General features: G+C 38.4%; 1 protein-coding gene across 2 annotated transcripts; it reads left to right on the top strand.

Moving 5' to 3' along the window:
- The first annotated feature begins 1,124 nt into the window (after positions 1 to 1,124).
- On the top strand, positions 1,125 to 21,620 carry OPRK1 (opioid receptor kappa 1). Of its 2 annotated transcripts, XM_041412762.1 has the most exons (4): positions 1,125 to 1,505; positions 1,997 to 2,321; positions 15,454 to 15,806; positions 20,469 to 21,620. In XM_041412762.1, exons 2-4 carry the CDS (start codon positions 2,062 to 2,064, stop codon positions 20,999 to 21,001), a joined length of 1,146 nt encoding a protein of 381 aa, XP_041268696.1. In that variant the 5' UTR covers positions 1,125 to 1,505; positions 1,997 to 2,061; the 3' UTR covers positions 21,002 to 21,620. The 2 variants fall into 2 exon arrangements, with proteins under 2 accessions (XP_041268696.1, XP_041268697.1); XM_041412763.1 differs by lacking the exon at positions 1,125 to 1,505 and having other exon boundaries at positions 2,062 to 2,321; positions 15,454 to 15,810; positions 20,479 to 21,620.
- Positions 21,621 to 21,698: the final 78 nt, after the last annotated feature.

The raw sequence follows: 21,698 nt of genomic DNA, 5'->3' as shown, positions 1-21,698 counted from the left end.
GGAGTACATTTTATGTTAGGATATACCTAATCTTCAAAAAAATGATTAGTTCTCAGGTTTGTGTTCCTGTCTCAAAGACATTTCTGTCACACATTTGTTACTTTGGATTTTATTCATTATTATTAAATGTGAAACTTTTAGACAGCTCTATACACATGATCATGAGCAGTTACTGAAGTTCTGGAGAAAACAGTGACCACAGTCAAAGCTATTATCACATTTGAGCAAGGCTTTTCCTCTAAGAGAGGGGGTTCTGTACCTTTTAAGCCTCCTGCGTGACTTCTCACTCAGAGCTGATATAATTTAGTCTCTTGATTATAGGTTTAGAAAAAAACATTGCTTTAGAATAGAAAACAGTCATATCACAGACACTCAACAAGAGAAGCATGAAGTAAAGTTTCAAGATTGGAAAAGCTTGAAGGAAACCCACAGGAAGTTCCTCTCTCTCCAGTGTCTGGTTTTCCTGCTGCACACTGAGATGCAGCCAGTCTGGCTGTTCCCAGCCTCTTCCAAAGGAGTAGGAATAACTCAGGCTCTGCCTATTCTCTTCCAATTTGCCATTTAGAGAGAGTTCTGGTGGGGATTTCAACGTCTGTGTGCAAGTTAAAAGATACTTGAACACACATATTGGTGCCTTGCTAACTCCTGCTTGAGGGAGTATATTAGGGATAAGCTCTGAGGGCTGTGATTTCTGTACACAACACCTCCCCGTTTCTGGCTGCAGCTGGGAGAATAAAATGCTACAGGGAATTCTGGGCTTCTCACACGGTGTGGGACAGTTTGAAAAAACTGTACAGTAATTAGGGTGCCCCTCTCTTCTTTGGTAGCCAGCTTCTGACTTTGGAGTTGCAGGTGCAAAGGATCAGGGGCACAGCTACCCAGTGAGAAATGTTTTGGACACACAGTTGTGGAGTCAAGCCATAAAAGAGCTGATGGACCAGACAAGGCACATAAACTTAAAATTCCTCTTTTATTCAGTGTTTACTAGTCTGAAATCCTGTGGGATTCAATGAGGCAAAGAGGATTATTTCTTGAGGCCTGGGAATTGAGGAAAGAAAACTTGGAAAAGGGTATTAAAGTAAGCATTCATTCACAACAGAACTTATTTCTTGCTTTTCTTTTCATTTATCTGCATCTCAGTGTTTAGAAAGAAGTCATGTGAGCTTCTGAGCTGCGGGGACAGAGACAGTGGAGAACGTGTGCATCAGTGCAGAGTGCTGCTGGAGCCCTGGCAGAGCGAGTGGGAGGCAGAGGGAGCCTGAGAGAGAGAAAAGGCGAAGTGGTGGGAGCTGGAACAGCAGCAACTGCTGCTGCTGCACGATGCAGCTCATGCCTGGGAACCGGCTCTGCTGCCAGCACGCCTCTCTGAGGGCGCAGGTGCCTCACATCCAAAAGTCCTAGGTGGTCAGTGGCACTTCCAGGAGCCAAGCGCAGCAGCTTTATTCTTTTCTTTTCCTGCCAAGAGCACCTGTTTGAGGACTCCGCTTCTTTTCCTGGACTGAAAGGTATTTTTTGTCATTAATGTGTCTTTTCTATGAAAGCAGGTATGGGATCAGGAAAATATAACTCAGAGCAGGATGTTAAAGCTGTACAGAGATGTGGTGGGTTTCTCTGTCTCCTTCCCCTTTATAGCAGAGCTTAGGCAATCAGGAGCCCTTGTTAGGATAGAGTTTGACTTAAAATATGAAAGATGGGAAAGACAGGGTTAAAGTGTGGGGGTGGATCTGAGCTGTTCCCATCTGGCTTGCTTCACTATGCAACCTTTGAAAGTGGAGGAAAACTTTCCTTGTGCACTTGGAGAAGCAGCATTACACAGCAAGATGTAAACCTTGAAATCATTTAATATGAATGTGATTTGCTTAAATCTCTGCTTGGCAAATTGCAGTTCCCATCACAGCAGAGCTCCCCTTAATACACACAAGTTTCAGAGGTCTTAATGTTCTGTGGCTGTAAAAATACTTCTCTTAATTTCTTTCTCTCTCTTCCCTCTTTCCAGCATACTTGCCTCCTGCTGTGTGCACTCCTCCTTGTCTCTCTCCTGCCCGTGGGGACTGTACCCCTATGGATGCCCCCATACAGATTTTCCGTGAGGAGCCAGACTCCACCTGCTCCCCAGGGCCCTGCCGACCCCCCAGCACCAGCAGCAGCTGGCTCCCGGGCTGGGCAGACTATGACAGCAATGCAACTGGGCTCTTTGGGGACGGCCAGCACAACCACACCAGCATCTCCCCCGCCATTCCCATCATCATCACCGCTGTCTACTCGGTGGTCTTCGTTGTTGGCTTGGTGGGAAACTCCCTGGTCATGTTTGTCATCATAAGGTAAGAGGTTTTGGGTACCGGTGGGAAGAGGTGCAAAAGACCATCCCTAAATTTGGGGGAGTGGGTGGATTATGGAAGCCCTCCAGTGAGGAGCTGGAAAAAAGCTACTGAAATGACCCAAACCTTGTCAGTCACAGTGGTTTGTCTGCACTTGTGTTAGAGAAAGGACAAGCTGGTTAAATGTGATAAATCCTGCAGCCTGAGGGAAAGCACTTTGTGCCTGGAGCTGTGTTCATTGGCTGCCCTCTAGGGATGAGATGCTGCTGGCATCCGAGGGAAAAAATCTCGAGTGAAAGAAGGAAACTTGAGCAAGGCAGCTTTTATTTCCACTGTGAGGAGACCTCGAGGGACAGTTTATGTGTCCAGTCATGTGGACACTGATCCATTATTGCCTTGGTACCTAACGTTTTCTTTAACAAGGAGGGAAAGCCAGGAAATTATAAAGATAGGAGGAAAGGCTTAATGTAAAGCAGTGTTTAACTCCAGTTGTTGGTGTTGAATTGAAGAAAGTAGAGAAAGTGCTGAAATACCTTTTCCATGGTTTTCAGGAAAGAGGGAAAACCTTTGTGTCTGTGTTAGTGAAGGTTTCAAAGTAAACCACTTAGTGAAATGCACTGTTACTTATGCTTGCACTTACACTTGTGTATTGATGAATATTTTAGTTTGCACTGCACTTCCTCTCTCCTTTGGTCCTTTTCATTTGCAATCTGTAAGCATGCTTGACAGTGCTGTTTAGCAGGGTGATGAGCAATCCAGGGTGCTGAAATCATGCAACTTTTTGGACTCTTTCTCCACGGCCTGTTAGAATTCTGATAAAGTTTCTGGGGGAAAAAAATCCCAGAACTGTGAAGTATTCATTGTTCCAATGAAATCAGCTTGTACATGGAAAAAAATTGAGGTATTGGAAGAGATTCTCTTTTGTAAGGGATGCATGATAAGAGTCAAGCAATTGCAGAATGATGAAGTAATTTTCAGACTTGATAAAAGGAGAAGTTATGAGAACTACTGAAGTTGTTGATAAGGTACTTCAAAAAGATGAGTTATAATCAGGTGAATATTCTTGAATAATGAAAATAAATTTACTAGTCAGTGCAATAAAAAGAGATGACTGTGGTCAGTTTAGAAAAAGTTGTTGGCTCCAGTTTTGTGAGGTTGTGATTTTTATATCCCTGCATGACCTTTTGACCCTCATTCAGGGTACAGATTTAATTTCTTTTTGTATTTCTCCTTCAAGAAGAGACTCCATACTTGACAGTCACACAGCTGCAAAGGCAAAGATTTTCTAAGCCATCAGTCAGTAACAAAGACAGCTGATTAACTGGCCTGGGCTCCAGAAATAAACCCAAACTTAGCCCTAGAAGTTAGCAGGTGTGGATGATACTGGTGCATATATATTTGCTTTTTTCTCTTCTTCTGCTACCCCCCCATGACTATTTTTGTAAGGCTCTAGATAGCTATTGCTCTCTTTCCTTCTAGTTCCTACATTAGCCTGTCCTTGAATTTTCTTTTGGCCCATCTCTCAATTACATGGTAAAAAAAATAAATAAATATGGTAAAATATCTGTTGGGGCTTTTTTTGTGGGGGGGTTTGGGTTTTTTTTCTTTTTTAGATTTCTCTCCTAAGTTTTCTGTGTGGCAAATGCTTTAAACACTGATAGAATCAGTTGAAATGCAGGCAAATACAAGCCAATGGTTTTAAATTTTCTTACGGTCTTGAAATATTTCAAATGTTCGTGCAAGGGGTTTATTTTATTCATTTCTGTCCAAACCTCTCATGTCCCTCCATTTTTTCCTCACATAGTCTCTCTGCATGATTGTATCTCAGGATGGATTTTAATGACCCAATGTACCCTGCAGTGATGTCCTTTTATGAGGAAAGACAAGGTCTGTGGGAAGTTTGTGAAAGAAGACGGTAAGGGAGAGGCAGATCCTGTCCCTCAGCCATCCCACAATAGCCCCCCTCCAGATGCCACAAATCTGAAGTGGGATGGGGATATACTGAGGCTCTTTTTTAACATCCAGCTGAGTACAGGTTTTGTCTGAGGCCCTTTGCTGCTGTTTCTCAACTCTGAATTCCAGATCTGCTCTCTTCCTCCTAACCCATCTAGACAGGCAGGAAAGGCAGTCATGACTCCTCCCTTTGCTCATTTAAATGGCTAACACTGTTAGAATAGTTCAGGTGCAATTATTACAATAATCATCTAGCCCAACTACCTGACACTCCAGGCCTGACACTGGGTCACTTTTTGAGCGACAAAAAAAAGTTCCTCTCCGTGTTCTGAGACTTTCAGTCAAAGGGTTGAAGTGTCAATGCTGTGGTAGATTTAGGAGACTCCAGAATCTTGAGATGCCTCAGAAACAGGCTCAAATTCAGCCATAGCCTGTGGTACAGGCAGGCCTTGGCCAATTCCTTGTTTTTATACCACTACAGGACTGGTTTTGCTACTTCTGCATAAGGGCTGCTAAAGAAGCTCATGGACACCAGTGAGTCAGCATCTCAGAAACTTGTGCATGGAGTGCTGGGTGAATGAAATGTCTTACAGGTCTGGTGGAGTGTTTTTCTGCTGAGAGGGAAATCCCAGAGTTTCCTCAGAGGAAAAAATAACAGGAGAATGCCACTTCAGTCACATGTACAAACTCCTGACAGAAAAGTAGCTGAGTTTGATGCAGCTCCTGTGGGGAAAGATTTAGGTTGAAGTCTGACTGGGAATGGTCCTCTAGGACAGTGTCATCAGCATGGCTTCTTAAAACATTTATCAGGAGACCTGGATTCTTCTCTTGGTTTTACTATCAAGCTTCAACACTTTTTCCTGTCCTGATGAGGTTGCTTCATGGTTTCCTCACGTGTAAAATGGAGATGCTGGAATTCACTGTCTTTAAACACACAGCAAAAGTTAGATTTAAAAGCCAGAGTCTAATCACTAAACTTATAACAGAGCAAGAGCAGGTCTATTGTAAACACCCTGGGCTCCTCAGACACACGTAGAGTGGTCAGTTTTAATGTGCAGAAAAAGCTCTGTGTTGGGTAGATGGCACTCTGTTCCTGCCCATGCACTTGGCTCTCGCAGTGTGGGTAGTTTGCAGGATCTCTCCCTGTGTTTGGATGAGCTGTGCAGCACATGCACCATCCCAAGGGGCTCTGCTGTCAGCTGGGTGGGTGGACACACCGTGCCAAGCCATGGCACCTGGGGTGTAATGCTGTCCTGTGGCTGCTGCTTGTCCTGGGGAGTGAGTAAGAGAAAAGGAAGGCATCACATTGTCTCTTGTATTGGTGAAAACGTAGGCACTGTGTAGGAAGCACAATCCTTCCCTGTGGAGGAGGAGGGGAAGCATGGAATGAGTTTGCAGATACCTGGTAAAGTTTTCTGATCTCACCTGAGGGAAGTCCTACAGCTGTGTGGTTCTTGGCATTAGCAGAATCTACCTCTACCCTAGACCTTTTCTTTTGAGATTAGCTTTTCCTCTGAGGTCTCTTACTTTTTGGAAGTAAGTTGGCTGAAGAGGATGAAAAAACTTGTTTATCCTTGGAAGCAAAAAGGCTTTTTTCTCCATTCCTCTTACCTAATGACTTTTGTCTTTCAAATTTATTGCTGATTGTAAGCAAGATGGTTGTTTCTTGTGACAGCTGCAGGGAAGAAAAATCACCTGACTAATGTTATAGTTTTAACTAGGATTTACACCATTGCATTTATCAAAACCATAAACATAGTCTGACAAAACTCTGGGAGATGTTCTCTCTTTCCCTCTCCAGATGCACTTTTTCTATGTATTTATCTTACCCTCTTTGTTCCTGATGAGACCAGCTGATATCAACAGGATCCCAAAGAGCCAATCCTGTATTTATTTTTAAATTATCTTTCAAGCTTCCAGTGAACCGAATAATTTTCTACATTCAAGAATTTTTAAGAAGAGGTTTTGTTACAGATATGTATATTGATTCCTAAGGGAAAGGAAAAACCTTATAATTTTCTGCTTAGTCTAATGTTGAAGAAAATGTTTTACCACTGATACATTTTTTGTTCTTATATTCATTGAACTGATCAACATTTTACATAACAGGAAGAGTGTATTAAGGAATGTCATATAAAATTGACTACTTTCCAGATTGTTTTAAAAATTTCTTCTTCATTCATTCCAAGCAAGAATAAAAATATTTTTTAAAAGTACACAACAATGAAATGGATTCAATACATTGGTTTAAATTAATAATAGGTTTTGATACCATCAAAAGATCACTTGTTAAATTGCTTTAAATTATTGTCCTAATTTTATCAAATTATTTTTGGAAAGAATATTGTTCTGAAATGAAAATTTAAGCTCCAGGAGAGTCGACCTAACTGAATTACCTGTTCCTTATTGCTGGCAGTTTGCATGATTTCATTCTTTTATGAAATCAAGGCTTTGGCTGCTAAAGGCAGAGGATGAACTGTACAATACTTTGTGAAGTTTAGGACTTTTAACCTTTCCTTTGCTAATCAAAAATCTGACAGCTTACTACTACCAGCAGAGAGGCATCAAATGGATTGATAGCAATTCATCACAGATTTCAAAGAGCATTTAGCTGTACCTCACTGAATGCAGGTAATTTTGATCAGTTCTGCAGCCTTACTTCAAACGTGACATAATTTCCATCACAACTTTGAAGAGTGATCATTACCAAAAGCTTTTACAGATGGCACAAAGAACAGGCAACAGGAAACAAGAAAGAGGACAGGCTTATAGGAGAGTATTGATAGTTTGAAAACACAGACCATTTAAACAAAATGTTACTATTTCTAATACTTTCAAAACCCAGCTAGACAGTGACTAAGTGAGACCTGGGATTTATAAGCTGACAAGAAACCCAACTCATGGTCATGCTGTGATAACAAGAGCTGATACTGAAAATAGGCAGGGAGAGCAGAGGACAGGCTTGAAAGGAATATTTACCACAGACAGTATTAAAGAGAGGCTATAGCTTATAGTGAATAATGTGTTTGGCTTCTGAAAAGTAATTTGGTATCCATCCAGACATTTCCGCTGGGCTAACAGCCAGGTAATCATTTAGTTCAGAGAAGGCATAACTGGAATCAGTGTCTGGTAGCAAGATGAATTACAGAGAACCTTTTTGAACTGGAAGAAAGTGAAAACTTAGAAGAACTTTCCAGTTTGGCTGCTGGCAAGGCAGAAAGCTTGAGATAACTTTTCTGTTGTCAGATGGGAGAGTGGTGGGTAGGTAGCTCCTGATCCCGGAGGAAGCACAGGGAGGGTGCGCAGAGGAGATGGTGTTGGGGGGCACAGACTGGCTAAGCCCTCCTGGTGAAGAGGAAGAGATGAGGGAAGAGTAGAGACGTTTCAGATTTTATTTTTTTTTTCTCTGAGAAAGGATTTAGAATTTGCTGAAAGGGTGTTGTAAAAGGAAATTCTTAACTGGGTGATTTGGATTCCTGGGAGAATTAAGGGCATTAAGGACAAGGGAAGATGATCTTTCTGTCTTGCACACTCTCACTGTCTAAACTGTGATTAATTTGTTCCTTTTAGTTAAATTCTTTGAAACAGATGAGTTCCCAAGAAGAGTTTTGATTCCAGTTATGTATTTCTTTCTGAAGAAAAAGCATCCAGCTACACTTACTTCCAGGAAGTATATTTCAGGACTCCATTTTGTTCCCCTCATCTCTAAATATCAGATAATTCTCTCAAAGTGAGGAATCTGTGCTCTTCTCCTTAATGAAGAATTTGTGCTTTGCTTATTGCTATCTTCTTTTGTGAATTTAGAGAAATATTAGAAAAAGGCAATAGGAATATCATTTTGTCTACAGACAGGCATGAATCCACAAACTGGATTAGTTGTGGGGAAAAGGTGTGTACAGATGCAATAAGGATATTGGAAGAGGGATGTCTGACCATGCTGGCATTTCACAAAATGTAAAAATGATATAAGTAAAGAATATAAAGGTGCACAGCGCTTTAAAAAAAAAAAAGTGGACAAAATTTAAATTGATTTAAGATATTGGTTGAAATTAAAACTAGATTTTGATAACACCAAAATATTACTTGTTTATTTGCTTTAAATTGGCATGGTTCTATTGGGAAGTTGTCATGCCAGGCTGTGAATTACCTTTGAAATATTCATTTCTCCCAAAGCCAGAGGGTTCAGCTCTCATTAGATTCACCTTCTAATCCTCACGGAAGTTAAAATTAATTTTAGGCAGTTTCCTGTTTTCAGTTTTGAGACATTATTTTTAATGAAATTTCTGTGTTCTTTTCATGAGTATGAGAAGACAGTTTTCTTCAGTGTATGAATTTCTGCAAATTCATAGTAAGAAAGTGAGCAGAACCTTCATGTTTTCTCCATTTCTTATACCAATTCACCTTTGTAACATGCAGCTGCTCATCTCTACTCCAAAAGTCAGCAACACATTAAGAGTGAATGTCTAGAGTTCCCAAATTTAGCTCTGCTGCATGTGGAAAACAGAGGATTTTACATTTGCTAAATGCACTTCCCACTGCATTATTGGTAGTCCAGCCACTGTGGCTACTGTGGGCAACCGACAAAAACTTCCTTTAGTAGTGACAGATGAGAAACTGCATGGTAGGAATAGTTTAGACAGTATATTCAATGTTCATTTAGCGTTCATATTCAGAATGTGAACATTAAATGAACATGTTTTACCATGCTGCTGGATGATGGACTGCATCAGGACTTACTGTTAGATTCACCTTTCAGAATGACTGGTTTGTCAAAGAGGGCAGGAGAAGAATATTTTCACCATGAAAGATACAAGCTGTGCTCTTCTGTTGACTGTGACTTAAAGTTTTCTGCATTTCACTTGAATCATCTCCTTTAGGAATGTGTGCGTTCAGCTGGCCTGTGCTGTGGGCTTCCAGGAGGCAGGTGAGGAAAACAGATAAATGGGAGGAGTCCAGAGGAAACCTCCCAGCTGCCTCCTAAGAGGGACTGATGACTTCTCCCTGACCTGGCTCACTAGTGATATGTGCATTTGCTCTCTCTCCACATAATCCTATACTTGTTATAGAGCAAAGTCCCTTGTCTCCCATTAAACCTTATTATGGGAGTGTTGACCAGAGATTTGGGTCTCCACATATTTGAGTGTGTAATTGTCCTATAAAACACTCCCAGCTGTGTCAGTTGTTATCCATCCCTGTGGCAAAATGGAGACCAGGTGCATTGCTTTGGGAAGAAGAGTGATACCCATACCCCAAGACCCCTGAGAACTTTTTTCTGAGAACTTTCCTTTTTTTGTGTCCTGCAGAAATATCTAGGGGAAGCAAACATTCAACAAGCTGTTGTCTGCTTCCAACAAGGAAAGAAAGACCCTGAGAAATCTTTTCCTGGAGTTATTATCCCTGTTTTCTTGAGTAATGAGATTTGTTCTCTTTGCCAGGCAATCTCTGTCCTACTAATTCCCTCTCCCATAAATCTATGGGAAGCACTTTGCCGAAGGAGATCATGCGCTTTATAAAAAAAAAAAAAAATAATCTTCCAAGAACAAAGAATAACAGGAAAGGTGGATGTTACCAGAGACAGAGATTCAATGCTCACTAGAGCAATGTACTTGTGACAAGCAAAAATTTTTAGAATGGTTTGTGTAAAACCCTGGGAACCCCTCCATGGCAGGACTGATCACTGGGAAATATCTGCGGCAGCATGAAGTTGTTCAGGGATAGAATAAATTGCTTGACAAGGTCAGTATTCATCTCTACTTATCAATAGAGAGCAAAAAAATCTGGTACATAGTCTAAGCTAATTGTCCAGGCTCTTTCATAATATTATTAGACATAATGGTTTTAGATAAAGTACCAATTTAGTGAAATTCTGCATTCTCACTGATTCATTTTCAGTTGCAGTGATTCACAGCACCTTGAACTCTGACTTCTCCTATCAAAGTCATGGAAGCAGAAATTTCACAGTTTTTTTTTTCTAGATTTTACAGTTTCTTGCAAGAGAGGCTCTTGAGCTTACATAAAAATATTAAAAGCCTTAATCATAGAATGAGAAAGATTAGCTCATTTTTGTTAAGTAGTGCGAATTTTCTTCCACACTGACCACTATATACGTGGACTTGAACTAACTCAGAGCCTGGTTTGTTAGCTCAGGGAAAAAAACCTTCCACCTCCAATCTAAATCCACAAGATCTTGTTCAGGCTCAGTTTAAGGATAGTGCAGAGAACAAATGGTAGTGGAGAATTGTAAGGATTTTAACTATACCTTTTGACATTCACATAGATTATGCTGTCGGGGGGAAGAATAAAAGACAAATTCATGCTTTTCTTTTTTGACCTGCTTTAAAATTGGTGTCTTTAGATATTTATTAGTAAAGAGAATTCCACTTTATGACATAATTTTGTCGACAACAAGTTTTTGTCATGTCCTAAAAGATTTGATTAAGACAGGCAACCTTTAAATATGTGCAGTAACAAGGTTTTCCTTTATTTAAAGTGTCATCTGAAGTCCTCTACTGCTAAAATGTGGCAATTTAAAATATGATAATGTCATATAACTCAATACAAACATGACAACTACAGCATGTTAATTTTTATATTCTCTAAATGGCCTTAGCTTTCATTTCATATTGGCATAAGATTTTATATTGGATTATGAATATCCAAGAGAGAGCTGAGCCATCCTTTGGACATGGTATGGGTTTGGAATAGATCCTCCTGGATTGTTTTTTTGGGTTTTTTCTTCCTGTTCTGACACAGTATTATAGTGAGTGTAGTCAGAATATAGCCTTGATATTTAGAGCTTTCCTGACTAAGCTTTTCAGCTGCTTGATCTTCATATACTGCATTCAGAGGAACCTGGTGGAACAGAGCCTGCATCCTGCTGATAGGTGTTTTTGCAATTTGCTTTAGATGTGCTTTAGCTTTAATTTTCATTCACTTACCCAGGTATTTGTGAAAAAACCTGTGTTTGCTATTCCTCTTTGTATTTTATGCTTTTTGTACTTTTCCTCTGCAACTGGAGAATGTTGTAGTATATTTGTTAGTTTTGCTCCCTTCCCCATCCCTCATTTCACACTGCAGGGAACATTTCATTACTTCATCCTATTGCAGTTACAGAAAAAAAAGTTTGACCAGAGCCTCTTTCTCACCTTTTATCAGCTTTTCTAATGCTACAGTGCACTTTAGAATCACAATCCTCTCCTCTCTTTGAGATAATAACTTTAAGGGACACTACTAGCAGGTTTTTTTTTCTTTTTTTCCCTGAAAGCACACCAGATCCTTAGTAGCATGCTTCCCTCTTCTGTTACCACAATTTCATTGATAGCCTAGGCTGGAGGTGTGATTTCTTCTTATTTACTGTCTTAAAAGCTTGTCTTAAAAACATGTTCTACTCCAGAGGGAAAAGAACAGCAATGATGAGTCAACTGAGAAACAGAGGGAAAATTTCTAGGGGTCAGTCTAAAGTCTCAAAGAACTTTCCATTTTTGGAAAGTGAATGATGCCTAATAGTTTTGAGAATTTTGCTTTTGCTATGTAAGTTGACATAATTTAAAACTTGCCTGTTAAAAATTTCATAATATACCTATCAAAAAAAAATTCCATATGAAAGTGTTGTGTTTCATCTTGACTGTTTGTCTGCAGTTTTGATATATCTTCTAGGTTTTAGTTTACAGAGGCTTGAGGCCTGCTTATAGCTTTACAAGCAGTCTTGAGATCCACCAGCTTAAGTGATCAGAGTTTTTTTCTGCTGCTTGAAATTAGATTCTAGCACCTGTTTTAAAAGAGGGACTTTACATTCCTATGTAGTATTAGAAATGTTGCCATTCTCTTAAGAAGTCCCTATATCTAACATCCCTTTTTTAGACATGGGATTTCCCATGAGCAGTTTACACATGCAGGGTTTATAAATATTATAATAGTCTTTGAAACCTCAGACACTGAGAAAATGTAATTAATTGCTACTGTGCCACTTAGGCTGTAATTATGTTCAGGTTTACCCTATCTGTCCTGCTAAACTAATTAAAGCAGATAGAAATATTTTTGCTTAAATGGATTCAGATATTTGATCAAGAATTTTAATTTTGCAAAGGAAGACAAGATTCCCTTAAGCAGTCACTGTTTTGGCCTTGTTCAAGTGAGTGGAGAATAGGGTGAGAAAACACCAGACCACAAAGAAAATATTTCCTTCTATGCTTTGGTGCAATAAAATGAATTGTAGGAAAGCAGGCAAATCCCTCATCTTATGGACTTTATCAGGGTCAGCTTGAAAGGGTCTGCCAGCAACAGCAGTCACTCTGCTACTTAATCTGGACTTTTGATTAAACCTGCAAGCACATATCTTCAGAGGCACATGTGCATTTAGTAAATTTCAGGTGTTTAATTAAAAACATTCAAAGGAGTTTGGATGATTGAGTCCAGATTCTCAAAGGCATTTCTGAATTTTCTAAACTTCTAAATGAATGTATGCCTCATACATTTATATATGCTATAAAGTTATTAGGCAGTATATATATTAAATATACTGCCTAATAACTTTAAAGGCCAATACCACATTTATACACAGGCCAATGTTTCTAGGCAAAAGTAGTCAAGCTCTTTACTAGCCCTGTTTTACCGCACTTGTTTGTTATTCTTCCACTGGAATGCTAGGGAGGAGAAAAAGGGTAAGGGATGCTGGGATAATATGGCATATAGAGTTGTAATCACACACACATAAGTGAATTGAATTAAGGTTGCAAGGAATGGAAAATGTGAGATATAAAGACTTTTGGATATTTGCTTTTCCAAGACTAATAAAATCTTAGACATTTTCCCCAGTTTTCTGATTTTCTTAAAGGAAAAAAGGTCAAGCTAATTCTTCTACAATTTGAAAGCAAACTTTCTTTATCCAAACCCTTGGCAAAGTTTTTAAAGAACTACAGATATAATGATTCAGGAGAATGATTACTTGTGTCACCTCTGCTTATCAAAGGTCATTGCATTTCTTCTGAATGCTCCTGTGTTAAGTCTAGTAACTTGCATTTGACTGAAGCAAACCCTTTGTAAAGCAGCAGACCTTGATTTGCAGGCATCAGTGGATGGAAAAATTACTCCTTCCTTTTTCCCCATAATAATCACCTTAGGTGTTAAGGAACAGCTGTCATTGTTTCTAAGCTGAATTTGTCATTCTTAAGAGTTTTATGTATTTGTTCTTGTTATGCTTTTCTGTGTAGTCTGAAAGAACTCTTCAGTACCTGCTATTTTCTCCCTGTGAAGGTCTTCAGACACTGTAATCAAGTCACCTCTTGGTGTTCTTTTTGATATACTAAATGTGCTCAGCTCTTTAAGTAAGTCAAAGATTTTTCTCCAGTCCCTTCATTTGTTTTTAGTGTTTTTTATGCAAGCATTTCAGCTTTCCACAGTCTTTTTATTACGATAAAAATAAGACAGCAATTCCAAGTATCATCAGTGATGTCCATAGAAGTAAAATTGTCCTTCTACTAGTCTATTTAATTTAATGGAAATTAGTCCATTTTATCAGAGTTTTGAGTGTTTAGTGAACTTTTGTTTGGTCTTACAGCTGAAATACACTTGAAGATAGTATTTTTTCTTTTTTTTTTAACCAGGAGGGAAGTTATTTGTCTGATAATATGTCCTGTTTTTTTTCTAATCGTAAGGACTCATATTTGTGTTTGAATGGTGCCTTAAGGGCTATAATGTGACCTACAGGACAAAATGCCTCCTCTCCTGGAGGGTCTGTTGAGGAGACTGATCTAGTGGGAGGCAGAAGCCCATCTCTGACTGATGGTTCAGTATGTGGGAGGGAAGGGTGTATTCTCTCTTCCCTTGCTGATTTTTTTTTTCCTTTTTCTTCAAACCACCATTTGGCATTTTTTTCCCCTTGATAATTCTTGATTTGAATGTTTTAGAAAACCCAATGCTATTTTTAACATTTCATATTGGTCTTAAAATGAAATTCCTGCCCTCATTTTTGGACAGCTAATTTACATATTGGGCACAATTTGACAGCACTGCTTAATTTCATTTTTAAGTATTTCTTTGTTCTACACATCAAAGATTTGAAGGCAAAAAACATTGTGCTATGTGTTCATTGTCTAAAGTGGTTAAATCTTATATTTCCACTGCAAATTATTAGTGACATATAGCAAAATGTAGCTGTGTGTGTTACGTGTGCACTTCTAGTTGGACACACACTCAAAATATGAGGCTGAAGCAATTCTGAGAAAGAAAATCTCATTAAATCCAATGATAAATTAACAGCAAGGAGCAAACACAACTATTGAAGAGAAGCACAGGAATGATAAGTAAATTCCCATGTCAGCAGGCTCTCCATCATCCTTTGTGTCCCTTACAGAGAGGGAAGCAGTCCTCCACAGGCTATCTCCCAAAAATGTCATTGGGGTCAAAAAAAGCAGGGTGCCTTCTCAAAACACAGATCCTATTTTTCTATGTAGGCTGAGGTTGCTATCAGCTGGACAAAACAAGGGCTTACTTGTGATGAAATTAAAGAATGCAGAAAGAAATACTTCTATGATAGTTTTTTCCCCACTGTGGTATCCTGCTTAAACAATAGTGATCTTTAACATTATCAGTCATGAAAGGGAGGATTGGGAGAAGGTGATGGTAAGAAAGGAGAAGAAATTGGCAAGGAAGGTAAATTACTAAAACTGTATCAGCTGGCACTGTAGTGAATTCAAGGAAGACAAACTATCATATAAAAAGCAAACTGGCCCAGCAAACATAGGAATTAACTTGTTTTCTTATTGGAGAATGGGATAACAGTTTTTTCCAAAAACAAAACCCAGAAATCTCACAATCACTGACAGATAGCTATAAGAAAAAGAAACAGAAAACATTTTGATCCCTTTCAAACTTAACAGTGATATTTTCTTGTAGCAGGATTTGAGAAAATAGAATTTAAATTTGCCTAATTAGATTAAATGCATTTCTATACCTGTTTTGCCAGTGGTAAATAGCTCTAACTGCTAATATTGGTGCTGCAAGATTGAATAAAGTGTGTTCACTTTTATCCCAAGCATCTTGCATTTGTGTGCATTTCTATCAGAGATGAGAAAAGACATAAAAAAACCCAGCTATGGCAAACATGACTGATAAACTATTACCTATCTGAATTGAAATAATCATATCTTGTAGTAATAAAGCCTTATTTTTTTTTGTTCTGCAGGTACACAAAGATGAAGACAGCGACCAACATCTACATCTTCAACCTGGCTATGGCAGATGCACTTGTTACCACGACCATGCCTTTCCAAAGCACCGAGTACCTGATGAACTCCTGGCCCTTTGGTGACGTGCTGTGTAAAATAGTGATTTCTATTGACTATTACAACATGTTCACCAGCATTTTCACACTCACCATGATGAGTGTTGATCGATACATTGCTGTGTGTCACCCTGTGAAGGCTCTGGACTTTCGTACTCCTCTCAAAGCAAAGATAATCAACATCTGTATCTGGCTGCTGTCCTCATCTGTTGGTATATCAGCAATAGTTCTGGGAGGCACCAAAGTCAGGGAAGGTGAGTGTGTGCATTCAAAATTCAGTCTTTTTATTTCTCAACTGACAATAAATTGTAAGTTCAAATATTGATCAAACCTTATTTATTCCTTCTTCAAAATTACATTTAAATTCCTGACATTTCAAAATATATGGTAGAACATCTCAGTACAACATATAAATCATTTAAGCTCCAATGCCCATACCAAATAAAAGAACAAAATACACTTTGGAGCACTGCCTGTGCCAGAATGAGACCATCAAAAACTACAAGCACACAGCAGGGGAAAATTATCAGGAGTTTAATCACAATGGGCAAATCTAGAATCACTGTAGGTGAAACCTTGAAATGTGGACTTAAGGTTCTTTTTGTATATGTTGTGAGAGTAGTTCCAATGAAGTCCCAAGAGCAAAACCTAGAATTCTTGGGAGTTTATTATCACCAACCATTTCACAGAATTGAAGGCATGGTGAAGAAAGGAAAAATCAGTAGCTGGAGAGAGAAAATTAAGGTAAATGATGTATGACAATATCTCAAGATCATATTTAAAATAGGATGGGAATTTATATGGAAACCTGGAAAAGCTGAGAACAAGGATTGTCACAGTAAATGGAAATTCAGGCTATGGTAGGGAAACAGCTACAAGAACAAAAAGTCAATGAAAACTGTTAGCAGACCATGTGTGGGCTTTGCTTGAAATCCCTGTTCCTTGAAGCACTGTGGATTTAGCCCCTGACTCATTATACCCTGCTATGGGGTTAATCTGATTTTGAGACCTTCCTTGAGAAGGAAGGAGGAGAAGTATTTTCTCACACGCGTGCTTCATACCCACAGGTGTAAGTGCAGTGCAGGGGCATCTTGGAGTCTTCAAAAAGCTGGAGACTTCTAATGCTGTCCTTGGTAGGGGTCTTCCTATTACTGGGTGGCTGGAAAAAATACAGGCATTTATTTGGTAGGAGTCTTGTTTGAGGTGTAAACAACCTTTTGAAAAATTATTCCTAATTTCCTGAACTATCAACCCTTTTTATTTAGAAAGGTTTCATTCCTCTTGAGACAAATGTTTACCTAAGGGCACTGTTTCATCTGGCAGACAATAAATGCAGTATGTTAAGCTGTTTGACATAGACCAATGTGAAATTTAGTAACAGCTGCTCAAGTACTGATAGATTTGGCTGAAGATATATAGATTTTGTTCTTGCTGTTAGTCTTCTGTTATGTAGGTGACAGAAAAGTCCTCTGGAAGCTCTTCTTTCAGTGCTTTGGGGGATCACATGTCTTGGTCTGCAGTGCTGTAGCTCTTCTCCCCTGTAAAGTTGTGACAGGCTCTATAAAACAAGGTCTGCCTGGGGAAACATTAACTTCAGGCATATTTGGAAGAATGTCTTGCTACATACGAGATCCTGAGGCCATGGGACACTGGTTCAGGCAGGTGTTTTGTTGGAACATGCTCAACTAACAGAATATTCCTGTCATTCAGTGTCAGCAGCAAGTTTAGATCACAGGAGTCCTCTGAGGCCAGCAATGATTTAATGCCTTTTCCACGCCATGTAGAAGGCAGCCCTTTTTTATAACTTATGAAACAGAGACCTGTAATACAGAACACAGCTGGGCTAAATGAGGTTGGAAATATTGGCAGCTGCTTGTCAGCTGCTACTGTTCCTCCCTGCTTGTCTGATCTAAGGTCTCTCTTGAGCATTTAGTGTCAATTACCTTGTCTGGTGTGCTCATGAGTTGCTCTGATGAATGCTGAAGTGGAAAGGCGAGGATGCTCCCCTTGCCTGACAGCTGGAGCTCAGGCCTGAAACTTTATGTCATGTTGGTTAAAACATTTGTTGTTTATATGCTTCAGGGCCTCTGTTGGATTCACATTTAAGCAGCAACTGAACAACAAATGGAAAGTGATTATACTTGAGGTTCCCTCACCGTGCTCAGTTAATCCATTTTGTTATCGCAGCTCAGAATTGCTCCCAGGTGTGTCCTTTTAGATACGTTTTTCCCGCAGAATAAATTTTACATCTGTGTAAATTTTCCTGCTGTGGCCTTAATGGAAGATTTTTTGCTGAAGGATTGTTCAGCTATAAAAAAAAAAAAAAAAAAAAAAAAAAAAAAAAAGAAGAAAAAAAAGTATAAAATTAACTCTTTGTATTGCCAGTAAGGATATGAAGGTTATGAAAGTGACACAATCAATATTTTATATATATATAATATGTATGTTTCTTAGACCAATATTAAGATTAATCTTAAATGGTGGTTTATCTAGCACATTATAAAATATGTTTACAACAAATAACATATAGAATTCAGTGTTTTTCCTTAAATATATCAATACATTTGGAATATTTGTGTTTCCAAGTGGAAAATGTCAGTATGAAATCTGAATATTATGATACTATTCGTAACTTCTGCAACTTTTCAGGCAGTAAAAATATAATAATAAATAATAAATATTTATAAATATATCCAATAAATATATTGCATTTTATTATGTTCCACTTTCAAAGTTCCAGAAAATTAATATTGTGTTGTGCATTATCACCAGAATTTCTATTGACTATTTCCTGCTTGTAAACAGGGAAAATGTAAACAGATTCCTTAAAGTATTATGCTATGGCATAGTGTGTATATATATATATATATATATATATATATATATATATATATATATAGTGCAATACGTTAATAATAATGAATTTAGAATAAGATTTTCCATAGAAAGTAAACTGCAATGAGATGCAAGATAATAATTAAGTTTGTAAGTTTGTATTTGATGATTTGGATTCTAAAATAACATTGCCAACCACAAGTTATAGCAAAATACAGTGAGGATGACATAATAATTTTGATAAATATGTGAATTTATGTCAGTAGATCTGAAGAGGCTGTTTCTTCTGAGCGTGTTTCTTCTGGGAGTGGAGCTACTTCATTTGAGTAGCTGGATGTGGTCTGGAGCAGCCATCCCTGATCATACTTCATTTTAAGCCCACACATCTGGAGTCAGCTTTACTAATTTAGAAAATACATCGGCATCCTGATTTTATATCATGGCTGCTAAGCCATGCTCTACTACAAATAACAGTAATAATTGACAGGAAAACTTATTTGAAGAGGATTATTGGCATTTCTAGAATGAAATTAAGTAAAAGCAAGTATGCTTATGAAAACCTACATCACAAAGGATTTAGATAAATTCATTGAGTGTTAAGTCACACTTGTCCTGTCGTCTGAGTATCCTGCATCAACCTAGAAAAGATGACTTTTCCATTTCCAGCTTTCAGAATCATATATATTATTTAAAATAAAACCTCAAAATATTTAGCTTTTTTAGCTGTAAATGCTTTCTATTAAAATGTTTCTGTATTTAATATTGCCCAGTAACAGCTTTCTGATATCTAACCATGGAAATGTGTGTATGGCACTACATGATAACTTTCTCCCCTAATTGTTTTTCAAAATAAATTGTTTGCAATATCATTTTGATTTGGGAAGCATTTTTATAGCAGGGAAATACAGCCTGGTTTTTTTCTGACTCGTCCTGATCAAGACAGATATGAAAAAGTGTTGTTCAGGAGTATATGGAATCACTCCACTCTTAGATCTGAATCAGTGAAAAACAATACATAATAATTTGTAGAGGAATGACAAACTCAGCAGGGAAAATTATAAAAAATCCAAAGAACTTTACAGGATAATATCTAAGCTGCAATTCAGAGTGAATAATCCCTGTGTTACCCTGACTTATCTTCAGTAGAGTTGAACTACTGACAGTAGTCGTAAATTTACCCCTTCTCTTGCCTTTTCATTTATCTTATTACTTATTTTTCCATATATTTTATATGCTGGAAGGCTCCAATGAGGTCAGCAAATTAAACCTCAGATATTTCATTCCTTAGCTGCCTCCTGTCAGATGAAATATTTCTGCTAAATACATTCAAGTGACAGCCTGTGGCTCCGAATCCTGGCATGGGCAATGGCAAGGGGCTGGACTGATCTCTGTGGCCCAGATGCTGCAGTCTCTGCACAGGCTGCATTTCCAATGGCATGATCTGCAAAAAGAGTAGCTCCCATTTGACTCCATGCACACATCTATTTAATTTGCTTCTATTTAACAAAAAAGAAGAGGTTTCTATGGGTTTTTCTGAATGTAAACATTTGTGTGTACTCTATTTGTGCTGCAAAAGGCACATGGGAAAAGATTATTACACAATTATTATATATTGGCAAAATTTTCTTACTATCAAAAGCTCCTTCAGCTTCTACCATTCATGATATCAAAAATCTTTTTCCACCCACAGACAAAAATATATGTGGTTTGATAATAATGATGAGATTTCTACTTTGCTGAACATGGTACTCAGTCTGGTTTTAAATCTCAGTGAAATTCAAATAGAAACAACTTTACAGGTTTTGTTTTTGTGCTCTGCTTTTTTTGATCCTCCCATGGGAAAGAAATTTCGTACAATATTTTGCATGTGAAAAAGCTCAAAACTCAGTAATTTCTAGACACAGCTATATAAAACAAGTTTCAATGCTAACTGAAAGCTTCCTTGGAGTGATTTAATGATGACTCCATTTATTAATATCTCAGTACATGCTAATCACTTTTCATAGGTTACACTATAATAACGACATTGTTTAGAATATCTAATAACAAAGCAATTTTCTTCTTGCTTCCTTCATTTTTAGATACTGCTAGCACTGAATGCTCCTTGCAGTTTCCAGACAGAGATTATGTGTGGTGGGACATCTTCATGAAAATCTGTGTCTTTGTCTTTGCGTTTGTTATTCCGGTTCTCATTATAATTGTTTGCTATACTCTGATGATTCTGCGCCTGAAAAGCGTACGGCTTCTCTCCGGGTCTCGAGAAAAAGATCGAAACCTGCGACGCATCACCAGGTTGGTGCTCGTGGTTGTGGCAGTTTTTATCATCTGCTGGACTCCTATTCACATTTTCGTGCTGGTTGAGGCCTTAGGGGACGTGTCCCACAGCACTGCTGCCATATCCAGCTATTACTTCTGCATTGCTTTGGGTTACACCAACAGCAGCCTCAACCCAATCCTTTATGCCTTTTTGGATGAAAACTTCAAGAGATGCTTCAAGGACTTCTGCTTCCCCTTCAAGATGAGGATGGACAGGCAGAGCACCAGCAGAGTCAGAAACACTGTGCAAGACCCAGCTTACATGAGGGAAGCAGGTGGGGCAAACAAACCTGTATGACTAGTCGTGGAAATGTCCTCTTACTGTCCTCAGGAGAGAGAGGAGTCCAACGACCTAGGACTGACACAGATTACGACTGCAGTTTGAGATTGACTCTCCCAGACATTTCTGGAATATTTCAGAAATCCCAGCAGTTTGAACTAAAGCAAGTTTATTATTGATAAACAAGAATCTCCTGAAAATTGGCTCAAATGAAAAGGACCTGGATGATGGTCAGGTTTTGGCACCACATCTGCTGTACTTGAGCCAGCACTAAAACACACTTGTGCAGAGTGAAGAGATAATGTTGCACCATGTGATTCCAGATAAGAATAGTTCTCACTCTTCTCTTTACGATAGGTAACAATGTAAAAGGCAACATTTGGTCATAAAACTGAACTATACCAGAAACTTCTGCCCCACCAATGATTGCTTCTAAAATACAGAGTTTGACAACTTGATCCTCTTTAACAGTAAAGAGTGTTAGGTTTCTGAGAACAATGCCACAGCTACAATCAATATTGTCTTCAATTAATATATCTGTAACCCTTGTTTGTGCTGTGAAAATCCAATTTGAGCATGATCTACCCACACACCAAAGTGATTTTATTGTGTCTGTGTATGGTAAAGCCTTTTGGCATTCAAAAATACTGTAATTTAATGGGAATTGTTACCACATGTTTAATCACCTCTGTGTAATGTTTTGTATGTGTGATTT

This window comes from Onychostruthus taczanowskii, unplaced genomic scaffold, assembly GCF_017590055.1.
Source record: "Onychostruthus taczanowskii isolate IOZ18803 unplaced genomic scaffold, ASM1759005v1 scaffold4, whole genome shotgun sequence".
Lineage (NCBI taxonomy): Eukaryota > Metazoa > Chordata > Aves > Passeriformes > Passeridae > Onychostruthus > Onychostruthus taczanowskii.
Note: the sequence above shows the minus strand (reverse complement) of the source record. Positions and strands in the feature narration are given on the sequence as shown.

Coding starts and splice junctions, on each gene's coding strand:
- OPRK1 (XM_041412762.1), top strand. CDS start 2,062: ATGGATGCCCCCATACAGATTTTCCGTGAGGAGCCAGACTCCACCTGC. Junction 2,322..15,453: donor GTCATGTTTGTCATCATAAG/GTAAGAGGTTTT, acceptor TTTGTTCTGCAG/GTACACAAAGATGAAGACAG. Junction 15,807..20,468: donor AGGCACCAAAGTCAGGGAAG/GTGAGTGTGTGC, acceptor CTTCATTTTTAG/ATACTGCTAGCACTGAATGC.